The sequence below is a fragment of the Dipodomys spectabilis genome, unplaced genomic scaffold (assembly GCF_019054845.1).
Source record: "Dipodomys spectabilis isolate Male_0828 unplaced genomic scaffold, ASM1905484v1 ptg000125l, whole genome shotgun sequence".
NCBI classification, from domain to species: Eukaryota; Metazoa; Chordata; class Mammalia; order Rodentia; family Heteromyidae; genus Dipodomys; species Dipodomys spectabilis.
This window is the reverse complement of record NW_024870802.1, coordinates 9,753,322-9,765,551: the sequence shown is the minus strand read 5'-3', so window position 1 is coordinate 9,765,551 and position 12,230 is coordinate 9,753,322. Positions and strand designations below refer to the sequence as shown.

The 12,230-nt window shown below is 45.3% G+C and overlaps 1 protein-coding gene across 1 annotated transcript in view; it reads right to left on the bottom strand.

Annotated features, from left to right (window-relative positions):
* Window positions 1–5,547: 5,547 nt before the first annotated feature.
* The window catches only part of Col17a1 (collagen type XVII alpha 1 chain), a 46,068-nt gene continuing 39,385 nt past the window's right edge, over window positions 5,548–12,230 (bottom strand). Inside the window, exons 45-55 of the mRNA XM_042689408.1 lie at window positions 11,803–11,940; window positions 11,263–11,325; window positions 10,747–10,887; window positions 10,136–10,225; window positions 9,928–10,038; window positions 9,290–9,436; window positions 8,441–8,752; window positions 7,846–7,983; window positions 7,557–7,619; window positions 7,325–7,396; window positions 5,548–6,485 (exon numbers count right to left, since the gene is read on the bottom strand). Coding sequence (XP_042545342.1) covers window positions 6,433–6,485; window positions 7,325–7,396; window positions 7,557–7,619; window positions 7,846–7,983; window positions 8,441–8,752; window positions 9,290–9,436; window positions 9,928–10,038; window positions 10,136–10,225; window positions 10,747–10,887; window positions 11,263–11,325; window positions 11,803–11,940 — 1,328 coding nt within the window. The 3' untranslated portion in view covers window positions 5,548–6,432. The remainder of the gene's footprint in view (window positions 6,486–7,324; window positions 7,397–7,556; window positions 7,620–7,845; window positions 7,984–8,440; window positions 8,753–9,289; window positions 9,437–9,927; window positions 10,039–10,135; window positions 10,226–10,746; window positions 10,888–11,262; window positions 11,326–11,802; window positions 11,941–12,230) is intronic.

Below are 12,230 nucleotides of genomic sequence, written 5' to 3'. Positions count from 1 at the left end.
CCTAACTTCTCAATGATGCCTAAATTTTATACTTGGAACTCTGCCATAGAGAGTTGGAAATTTTTCTTTTGGTGAATCATAAGAGTATACGTATGCTATTCATGCAGTAAATAAATATATTTTATCATGCACTAGAAACAAACTCTTACACAAAAAGTTATTTCAGTGATTGGTCATCCTGTTTAGGCAGGATCTAATATTGAGGTGCTAGTTTTATTATGATAGTGCCTAAAACACTAAATTTCAAGCACATCTAAAATAGGGTTTTCTTTTTGATAAATACCCTTAGAGCATTAAGTATTAATGTACTGATTTAAAAAAATTTGTTACTTAGTAGAAATTTTCATCCTAAAACCTGTACAAAGTTTGAAAGGTAAATGAAATTAGCTTTTAAATGTGTGAATTGGAAATGTAGAACTCACTACAAAAACAATAGTATTGATTTAGCTGTCCCATTTTATTTCCTGAGATAATACTTAGCTGCTTAAATGATTTCTATCATAGTATACTCTTGTTTGTCAACCTCAGAGACACATAGGCTCTGAGTTTCTTATTTTGGGTTGTTTTTTTTTCAGGTAATCTTAAAAAGAAGGGTATGTTCAGAATACTTTGGTCATGGGCCTTGAACTCAGGGCCTGGGAGTTACCCCTGAGCTCTTTTGCTCAAGGCTAGCATTCTGCTACTTTGAGTCACAGTGCCACTTCTGGTTTTCTGGGTATTGATTGGAGATAAGTGTCTCATGGGCTTTTCTGCCCTTGCTGGCTTTGAGGCCAGAACCTCAAATCTCAGCCTCCTGAGTAGTTAGGATTCCAGGTGTGATCCACCAGCACCTGGCTTCAGCATCCTTTTTTTTAAAAAAAGAATTTAAATGGTTAGGCACACATCAAAAATGACATTGTTTTGAAATGACATTACTTAAGTACATTTTGGGTTTATTTTTTTCATGTTTAATACTTTGAGTGGGAAGAACAGAAACCATTATCATGTGGTTGCTGATATGTGGAACTGTTAATGAATGCTCACTCTTACTCCATTTAAGGTCCTGTGTCAAGTCAAACAGTATTACAAATGGAAGTGTGGTGTGTGAGATTGCACATTTGTAAATGAAACTCAGCTGCCTGCCATTTGCAGCTCACACTCTCAAGAGTGCTCGGTACCAAATTATATGCGTTTCAGTTTTTAGTTGCTTTACTCATGAGGCTGGTGAAAAATTTACATACAGTGTTGTGGGAACATTGATTTATATTATGAAAATGTAAATGTCTGTAGTACTTTCTAGCAGTTAATTGGAAAACTTTGGATGCTGAACTTTATTTTATTATTGGCTTAGATGATTTAAAAATGCATGTGTAATTTTAATTTTGTAATTATTTTGACAAGCACTATTTACTCGGACAACTTTGTAGGTAGCCTTAACTTTGGCCAAGTTTGTTTTTTATATAAATATATATATGAATATACATATATATTATGTATGGTTGTTAATTCATACACTTATCACAAGAATGTGTTACTGTATACAAAACTTTTAATGCTTTATTCTCAAGTACTGGGTTGAAAACTTTCAAAAGCCTTTAAAGTATATATCTTTATAAAGTAGTATTCAGGATGATTATGGAAATTGTTTATATTGTTATGGTAAAATTGATGGTATAATGTTGCCCAGTGTATTTAATGATTTATTTGAAAAAGGAGAAAGGGAGGTTGTCATACCATTTTCTCCTTTGAAAGCTTCAGTTTATTGGCTTTTCAAAAATGGATACTTTAGTCAGTGGATATTTTTTCAGTATCATTTCAATAATTTTGGAATATTTTATTCTTCTTAGTCCTATCAACTTAACATTTAGAATATTGAATCAGGAGAGAGTCTCAGAGTAGAGCTGTTGACACAAGTTTATGAGCAGTTCTCAAATCTCCCTTAAAGTTGCCTTTTGGATTCACTGTTCATGAATGAGTTTTATTTCAAATATGACTGTTTTCATGTGCGTGCAGGACTATGCAGTGATACATAAATAGAGGGGAAATACTCATCTGACAGTTCAGGTTGTATAAATCAATTCAAATGTGTTTTATAATACAGTATAGTGCTTGTTCCCATACCTTCCTGATTCTTGTAAGGCCTTACATTAAATAGATAATAGTGCTCTTTTTTGCATGCAGTGTAGGTAGGGAGTGAGACTTCTTTGTAATCCATGTGGATTAGGTTGTTTGGTTGCAGTGGCAGAATGTGTCACGAAGTGCATAAAAGGAACTCTCCATATGTGCACCCATAACAGTTCCCTCCTCTCTTTTCCCTGCATACTGTGGGCACAGCAGACCTCTATATTTCTGAAGGTCCTGCTCTATGTGATTGGGCGGTTGACTGCCTTCTTGGTCCTGTCAATCCTTAGTTTGTGGATTGCTGAATTAGCTGCTATTCTAGTGGAGTTACTTTAAGCTTTTTCTTACCTTTTTCTATGGTCAATCTATAGAGTGGGTAAGGAGGAAATTTAGAGTTGTGGGGTTTTTTTGGGGGGGAGGGTTGGTCGTGGGGCCTGAACTCTGGGCCTGGGCACTGTCCCTCAGCTCTTCAGCTCAAGGCTAGCGCTCTACCACTTGAGCTACAGCTCCACTTCCGACTTCTTCTGCTTATGTAGTGCTGAGGAATCAAACCCAGGACCTCATGCATGCAAGGCAAGCACTCAATCACTGAGCCACCTTCCCAACCCTAGAGTTTGGAACCTTCCTATGACAGGATACAAGAAATTATAATTCAATGTAAACTGAACCAGAGCTACCTCTTAAGTATTGTTTCCTCAAGCACAAAGTTCTCAGGCATATGATACCCTCTTTGATAGAGGGTCTCTGATTTCTTGAGCATCAGCAAGTTTCAGAAGTGACTGTTTTTGTATTTTTCCAGTTCCCTTGTAACTTTATACATTTTCCCCCATTCCACACTGTGCTTACATGACAAAGATTCTTTTGAGAAGCCAAATTTGGTCAAATTATTATCTAGAATTATTATTGATTAAAGGAACAGTCTCGAACTGTGTTAGAAGAAGAAAGTTTGTAGACTTCTGAGTAAGTAAATCAATTCTCTTCTGGAAAATGATCTTTTGTAGGAAATTGGGTGATATTTTAATTCTTACGTTGAAGGCGCCAGAGTTCACGCTTCTACTGTTGCTCTTCTGTGGCTGACATGGTTTTGATAAGCCTTTCAAATTTCTGCTGTGAAGCTTGGAATAGCGTGTTTTATCAGTTTTCAATGTTGGCTGCAGTTTAAAATGTGATCCTTTACAGTGTAATAAGTTCACAGGCTAAAATTTCAGAAAGAAATTTGTTTCAGATGATGCCTCTTGTCTATTTGGGATCAATCTGTCTTTTCAGTTGTGGGGTTCACAAATGAAAAATAAAGTTATTTCTTAATCTATTTTGGGGACACGGTTTTCCTTTTTTAAATTGACAGTCTTTGACACTAAATTATTCTGAATGAGAGAACACTTTCTAGTGCCCCTTAACCCTCAGTCCTCGTTATATATTTTATTTATTGCTATTATAAAGGTATTATGCAGAGGGGTTACAGTTTCATAAATCAGGTAATGAGTACATTTCTTTTTGGATGTCACCCCTTCTTTTGCTTTTTAGAGATATATTTTCAAACTTACCATCCCTCGGTGTTTTGACCTTCCACATTATTAGTTTTATATCCTTTTGTTACTCATTCTTTTGTCCTGTCTTATTTTAAATTGCTGACATGCTAGTGGGTGTCTTTCAGCATGCAGATACCTCCTTAAACATTTTCATCTATGTGATGGGTATATATGTGTTTTTTATTTCATTTTTCCCCTTTGGGAAAGATTTTTTTTTTTTTTGGTACCAAGTGTTTTTAAATTGTATGATCTCACTTTTGCTAGCATAGCTTCTTGTTGTCATTTGTCAGTGATACGTTCATACAAGATTCAGTAGACATCAGGCAGCAGCAGCATTTGGCACATGTCCAGCTTTATTGGAGAGGCATTGATGTCACTTTTTTATCTAGGCACATAATGGATCATTGAGCTCATTCTTGACTCGTGTGTGTGTGTGTGTGTGTGTGTGTGTGTGTGTGTGTGTGTGTGTGAGAGAGAGAGAGAGAGAGACAAAAGAGGCTCAGATCCATTGCTATTCAGCTTGAAGATGTCGCCCAAGTCTGTCCATCTTATTCCTGGGTTTTATGTAGAGAAGATAGAAAGGTTGAACTTTTACTCTATTTTACCTGCATATAGAACTCTTTCAAGACTTTTAGGTATCTTAGTAAAGCAAATCTAATGACAAGGGAAAAAATTCTAGGTCTGATTAATCAAGAAAGAACCATTTATAGAAAAAGGAATACTTGAATCCCAAAGTAAAAGTTTTTAAAAAGTAAAAGTAAAGCCAGCTTTTATGTGATTAATTTGTTTTTGTGTTTTTGAGACAGTGTCACTGTGCATCCTAAGCTGGCCTCAAACTCTTGATCTTCCTGCCTCAGCCTTTCGAGTGTTGTTACCATATTCATGCATCACCATGCCTAGCCTGAAACTGTGACTTCTTTAGGAAAACTTAAAAAGCCACCTTACATTTATTCCCTATACACAATAGTTAGGTTTTTGTTAAGTCAGTAAACCAAGTTGCTTTGAATTTTGAAGACTGTCTGAACTCCTTTTCAAAAATCCCCATAGCACTTCACAGTGGTCAACTGTCCAGATATAAAAGTGGAGCCAGAAGACCAGGTGGCATGTTTGGTGCTTGAGTGATTGTTGCTGCCAGCAGTTGTTTGATGGAGTAGACTGAATAAGGACCATATAGAAAACAATTCAGTCTTAGAAGAGTAGAGATGTTTAATTCTTATCCAGCACTTAAGATCCGGCAATCAGAACCACAGATTGTAACAAGCTAACAAATGCAGCTTCTTTGGATTTCATTTTGAGTGACTTCACTAGTATTTGTACATTCTCCCTTCTAATAGTCCCATCTGTTCTTTGGCCTGTAATTGTAATTTCTTTGCTCCTGGATAAATCACTAGAGTAAACAATCCTGTTTCAGATAATCTTGTTGCTCATGTTGTCCCTTTGTGTTTATTTCAAATAATTTACAAGAAACTCCCAGAGGCTGGGAAGGTGGCTCAGTGGTAGAGCGCTTGCCTTGCATGCTCGAGGCCCTGGGTTTGATTCCTCAGCACCACATAAGCAAAAAGAAAAAACCGGAAGTAGCGCTGTGGCTCAAGTTGTAGAGTGCTAGCCTTGAGCTGAAGAGCTGAGGGACAGCGCCCAGGCCCAGAGTTCAGGCCCCACAACCGGACCAAAAAAAAAAAAAAAAAAAAAAACCTTCCAGATCCTTTCTGGCCAAATTTGAGTTAATAGTTGCAGATGAAACCGGCCTTTAAAGATATTGCCAATTAAAGTGCTAGAAGTAGCACCCTGAAATACAACCAGTTTTGTTTTCTTGTATTTGTAATAAACAGTGTTACAGTCAGACCCCACTAGCCCAGAATATTTTCTTAAAAAAAACTAAACACAAACTTCTTTGTTCAGATGGTTCACATTAAACATATTAAAAAAGAAAAAAACTTTTAATTGGAAAATTTACAATTGAAATGACGTTTCATCTTACAGACCACAAATGTTTTTGACAGTGAATAATGCTTAATCCAGCTGTACCCAGCCCCCATGCCATTTCCTAAGTGTGGGACAGAGGGTTGATAGCGTAGCAGAAGTCATCTTTCCCAGCCAGCATCAGGCATTCCATTCCCTTCTCTCCCTCTTTCTGGTTGCCCTATTTGCTGCAGTGTAGTTCAGTATAACATATCTACAAACTCTAGCACAGAGCTATTGGTACAGATCGTAGCTACAATCAAACATTTTAATAAGTGGGAATCATAATCTGCGTGTATAATAAAACTATTAGGAACCCTCTCACTTCTACAGGGGAAGCGAATTTCCTAATTTCTTCAGTTGCAAGAGTCACTTCTTAGTCAACTCTCTTGCTGTGACTAGAGAATGCAGGGTGAGGGGAAGAAGCAGCTGACAGCACAGCCTTCAGCAGAAACCAGAGCACAGCCCCATCAAGCTGTTACCTCCAAAAAGCCACCCCAGCCCCACCTGCCATTTTCTGGGCTCAAAGACTGCCAAGCCAACTTGGATGTCACTGGCTTTCTGAGCCTGGGGCCGGGCCTGGGCCTGCCCTGAATGCTAAAGAACAAGGAGCCGGGGTCTAGATAGCCTCATCCCAAGGCATTGAAGCTGCTCTGAAATTGCACCCAGTGAGGCTGTTAGAGATGGTGTGTCTGACTGCATTCTCACTATAGTTTGTTCAGACCAGAACCTTGCTATGTGACCATTTGTCTCATCAGGACAGAGACTCCAACTTTCATGGTGGAGAGAATCTGACATAGGTGCCCATATGTACTGCAAAAACGAGTCCAGGGGACAGCCAGCTTCATGGCTTGCTGGCGATACTTCTCCTCCTCCGTCCCACGTAGACTTGGTCACCTGAAAGTTAGATGAGTAGAAATCAGAAAATGTTTTGTGGCCAGGTGCTAGTGGCTCATGCCTGTAATTCTAGCTAGTCAGGAGACTGAGATTTGAGGATTGCGGTTCAAAGCCAGCCCAGGCAGGAAAGTCTGTAATACTCGAATTAACCACCAGAAAACTGGAAGTAGCACTATGGCTCAAAGTGGTAGAGTGCTAGCCTTGAGCAAGAGAGCTCAGGGACAGCACCCAGGCCCTGAATTCTAATCCCACAACTGATGACCAAAAAAACCACAAAGTTTTAAGGACTGTAGGATCTTAATGGGCAGTTACAACCACTGTGACTACAGATAAGATGATTTCAAAAATTAAATAATTTGTAAGCCAGGCACCGGTGGCTCACGCCTATAATCCTAGCTACTCAGGACACTGAGATATGAGGATCATGGTTCAAACCAGCTCAAGCAGGAAAATCCATGAGACTCTTATCTCCAAGAAACCACTAGAAAACCAGAAGTGGTACTGTGGCTCAAGTTGTAGAGTGCTTGCCTTGAGCAGAAGAGCACACGGACAGCGTCCCAGTCCAGAGTTCAAGCCCCACAGGAAAAAAAAAAAATCATTTGTGAAATCATCAGTTTACTGAAGCAAGTTAACCCTATTTTATCACCAGGTTAGTTCCCATTTTCCTCTGGGCACTGACATCTTTTTTTTTTTTTTCAAGCTGCCAATGTGATTGTTAGGCAAATTACATTGTTGGCAGCTTTTGCTTTGGCATTTGCATTGTGAGGGTGGTGTGTGTGTGTGTGACATTTTCTGTCTGTTGAGCATCAGCCTCCTAGGACTCTGGCACCAGCACTTACCTTTGTCTCCTTTTTCTCCCTTGTGCCCAGGTGGCCCGGGAAGACCTCGTGGTCCAGCAGGACCCCTCTCACCTAGAGGAATAGAGGGAGGGATGATCTGAATGTACAAGTATGCATGTGGAACCCAAAGGCATGGCATAGGTACCCAATGTGGCACCAGCAAGGGGCTGCTTCTCAGCAAGAGGTTGTCCTTTCGTAGAGTCCTGGTAGCTGTTTCCCTGCTGCCGCTTACCTCTAGGTCCTGGTGTGCCCACTTCTCCCTTCTGCCCTGGTGGTCCTGGAATAGCTCCATAGGCTGCAAGAAGGGGAAAACAACCAAAAAACTGGCCTTAGACTGGAGATCACCTGAAGCTTGAGAGACTGAGTGATGGGTTCAAAGTTACCAGATAGTGATGGATTTTTAAGAGGGAACAAAGCGGACTTGATGGAGATTTTCTGTACCTCCAATACACACAGTCTTTTAACGAGTCAGTGGTTATGGAGCAGGCTGGGTGCCTGGAAAGCAATGGGGATGTGCTTACTTCGGAAGAAATTCATGAGGTCTTCCGTCACATTGCTGTAGGCAGAGAACACCTTGCTGATGCCAGGGGGACCCTGGGGCCCAGGCTGGCCGGGCGGGCCCTGGACGGTGTAGGCCAGCCCTTGCAGCAGACCCTGACCTGCAAAACACCAGAGTGGAGGCCCAGGGGCAGGGGTTACTCAGTGCTGTCATCGGCAGAAGGAATACTCCCAAAGTTAAACTAGACAAAGCTGCCACAAAGGCGGAAGTCCTGAAGACTCCCTCTCTGTTCCGCTGGGCATCTGGCACAGGCCACCATGAGCTGTGGGCATTCTTCCAAGGCCCTTGGACTGCATGACTGTGCTCATACCTACAGAGAGGAAGGACCTCTTGGCTAACTTGCCTTGAGCCCCACTAGAAAGACATGGTGGTCAGAGGGATCTTCTGAGAACCAGAGTAAGTTAGGTGTTGGGGAAAATAAGAACTAGGACCCCAGTGTGCTCTGTTCCCCGCAGTTTAGCTTCCAATACTGGGTGAGGCCCATTGCACGGAAATGCCTGGGAATTAGGATGGGCCTCTATGCCAAGAGCCTCATCAAGGCCTATGTGTGTACGTACGCTGCAAGCTCTCCGACACTCTAACAGCCAGCTCATTGTAGTCCAGGTCTCCAGTGAAGCCGGCCCCATAGCCTCCTCCTGGACTGATGTCCGTGCCATATGGACCTCCATCTCCAGCACCAAAGGCTCCACCTTCACCTAGGGAGCCTCCGTTGGCTCCACCCAATGAACTGTAGGAGCCACCCCGTCTGACGGAGGAGCTGCTCCCCCAACCATAGGCGTCTTCCCGTGATGCTAGGCGGCTGTCTCCAGGTGGCCCCTGGGGCCCGGGTGGACCTGGGGGACCCACGATGAAGCTGCGCACATCAGGACCTGCAGGGCGGGAAGTTGCTTGAGCAGAAGCCCAGATGTTGGTGGACAGAAAGACTTAGGAGCTAGAGGATCTCTCCTAGGGCCTCAGTGACCAGAAATCAACTTCAGGGTCTCTGACATGACCAGGAGGACGCTGGCAAGGAAGGAAACTAGGCTTACCCTGACCGGGGGCTCTCATACGATTGCCTTCCAGGCTCCTTTTTTGTGGGGACTGGGGGGGTTGGTTGTGGGGCTTGGACTCTGGGTCTGGGCGCTGTCCCTAAGCTCTTCAGTTCAAGGTGAGCACTCTACCACTTGAGACGCAGCCCTCCTTCTGGTTTTCTGGTAGTTAATTGGAGTAAGAGTCTCACAGACTTTCCTGCCCAGGCTGGCTTTGAACTGCTATCCTCAGATCTCAGCCTCCTGATTAGCTAGGATTATAGGCATGAGCCACCCGCGCCTGGCTTCCAGACTCTTTTAAGCACCTGCTCCCCTACTTATGGGGACAAGTAAGGTCTTGGGAGAGGGGTGGGGGACCCCAACCTCAGGGGCACCTACTTGTGAGGTAGCCGATCAGCTCACTGCGGAAGTTGTCGCTGTTTTCAGCTGCATAGTTGGTCAGAGCTCCTGAAACACCCTGGGGCCCTCGAGGACCAGGGGGCCCAGGAGGGCCTGGGGGGCCTGGGATGAATGACAAGCCCGCAGCTGAATGGGAGAGAAGGGAAAGAGATGTGTTCAGGTCTTATGTGGAGAAAGCTGAGTTCTCAGCCAGGCCTCAGAACCTGCCTTGGGCCACTCCTGGACGGGGCATGGGAAGGGGGACATAGCTGGGCCTCCTGGATATGGGGATGGTAACAACAGGCCTAGAACAGCCCTCTTTCTGGCATCTTCTAGGAGTGACTGTTCCAATTGAGCCATCCCAACTCGTCCAGATCCAGCCCCTTCTTAGCCCTTCACCAAGAATGGGCACTGGCATGCTGAGGTTGGCCCTGAGTGAGTCCTCCAAGGACTGCAGTGTTGGGGGAGGGGGGAGGCTCTTGTTCACTTGCAAGGTTGAGGTCCTTCTCCAGGGCCTCAGCCCTAGCCCTGTACTTGTAGCCCTGTACTTGTTCTAGGACTTCTTGGTGATTGGCAAATGGATTAGTACTCTATGGCTATGTCCTCTACCCTCCCCATCGGGCTCCACAATGCCTCACTGTGTAAGTAAGATGAGAGGTCCTCCACGCTGATGCTAGACCACGCATTGCCTGGGATCCCAGGTGGCCCAGGGGGGCCTGGGGGTCCAATGATGCCTCTGTATTCAGACCCTGAGACACGAAGGAGAGCAAGGAGTCAGCCGCTGCCTGAGCTGAGGGCTCTGCTTTGTTCCAAACCATCTGGACAGATGCCCCTGCTTGGCCTTACCTCGGAGCAAAGAGAGGAGCTCCTCATAGCTTGTTCCTGGCAAGCCGGGAGGACCTGGGGGGCCAGGAACCCCAAGGCTGATGCCAGTACCTGGGGGAACAAAGGTCCAGGTTGTGATGCACTCCCATTAGGCAGGGGAGAGAGGATGTGAAACCCCTGTCCGAGAGGAAGTCAGACCTAGTAGTCTAGACAGCAGTGGAATCTGAGGCAGGAAAGAGGGGGTGGCAGGAAAAGAGGCAAAGAAGAGTGGGATCATGCAGTCCCAGGCAATGGCCGTGGGGGAGGAGGGGGCTGAGAGGAGCACAGGTCAACACTGCTGTCAATGCAGGTGTTCTCGAGTGTGTGTGTGTGTGTGTGTGTGTGTGCGCACGCATGTGCACGTGCACAAACCCCTCACAAGACCATGCCCGGGAAGCTTGACTTCTCCAGCTGTGTTCTTGGATCTGCGCCGGGGCCCCAGGTTTCAGCCGCTCTAGGGCCCTCCCTTTGCTAGGGTGGGGGCAATTAGGCAGGAAAAGAGCAGTGTGGCTAACTTGGAGATGAAGGGCCTCATCCCAGCTTCGTTAGGACCTCGCTACCACCTGGGGCAGGAAGGGAAGGCAGCTGCTCACTTGACATGTAGCTGAGAACACGGTTACTCAGCTCTGCATAGTCCAACGGCTGGAGGGATCCATCGCCACCGACTCCTGGTGGCCCTGGGGGACCCCGAGGACCCATCAGGAACTGCCGCAGGTACTGCCGCACCTCATCCCCTGGAAAACAGAGGATGCACCAGTATAGATCCAGCCTCAAGAGCTCCCCACACTGCCCAGCCACTGCCTGGTCCCCTGCACGGACGGACTCCCCCTAATAACTGGTTTTCCTGTTCTCAGGCCCATTCTGGCCAGTGGCAATCACCAAACTTCCAGAAGGTGCTTGCAGCACTGCTTGCTTGCAACCCGGGGACAGCAGAGTGTCCTCTTTCCTGTTCATTTGTGAGTCAGGGAGTAAGGCAGAGCAAGGAGATCCTGATTCCTTGTCCCAAAGAACTGATTCAGGTTCACAGCCCTCCAAAAGCGTGGCTGAGGACACAGTGGTCCTGACAAGCGAGGTGAGGAAGTCCCGGCCTCAGCCCACAAGTGACTCACGCTGCAGCACAGCCAGGATGTCTTCAGAGGAAATGGATGACAAGGACAGGCTGAAGCCCGAACCTGTGGTTAGAAGACCTCATGTTACCTCCCTGGTGCTGGAGCAGATCCTTGGCAACCAGTCTGAAAGACCCATTAGCGAGTCGCTCCTTTTTGAGGGAAATGAATGAATGGGATACTATAGGCTTGTTAGAAACAGGGAAAGGGCCAAAGCTGTTGTTGTTATTTTGGTTATAAATGCAATTTATTTTGTAGAATATGCTTTAGTTAACTCCCACCAGATTCTGCGAAGCAGAAGGATCTCTTCATAAACAGAGAGGGACCAGTAATTGGGGTGAGGAGGACACATTGGTCAACTGGAGGCAGGGCCTCCCTTCTCTGCCTGAACCAATCCAAGCGAACCATAGTGAGTGCGGAATTGAAAGTTATATCCAGGAGAAGGGCAGAGCAAACAGCGAATGGAGAGCTGAGGCTCTGGGAACAAGAGTGGCCCCTTAAAAGGAAGAAAAGGCAGAGGGACAGGGTGTGGGGCGGGCTTACTCTGCAAGTAGCTCAAGACGTGGCTTGCCAGCTGTGAATAGTCGAAGGTCTCGCCTGTGATGGTGGTGACAGGCCCTGGGGGCCCTGGGGGGCCTGCAGGACCCTGAACCCCAGATAGATAAGACCTAAATCTGTCACCTGCCAACAAAGCAATGAAGCTGTTAAGCCTGTCCCCAAGGGGATGATGAGCCCAAGGGTCCTCCTAGAGGTAACCCAGAGCATGTGATTAAAACCTGCTCCATCCTGTTTAGACTCCCTTGTTATTGATGGAGAAATGGAGGCAGAAGTCTGTGCTGGGTCAGATGGTTCCTAAGGGCATGGAATCCAGTCAACCAAACATTTAATGAATCATTGCCCGCCCTTCCCCCCACGAAGATAGGGGTGAGGTACACATATGTGAGTATATGTATACACATGGCCCCCAGGTG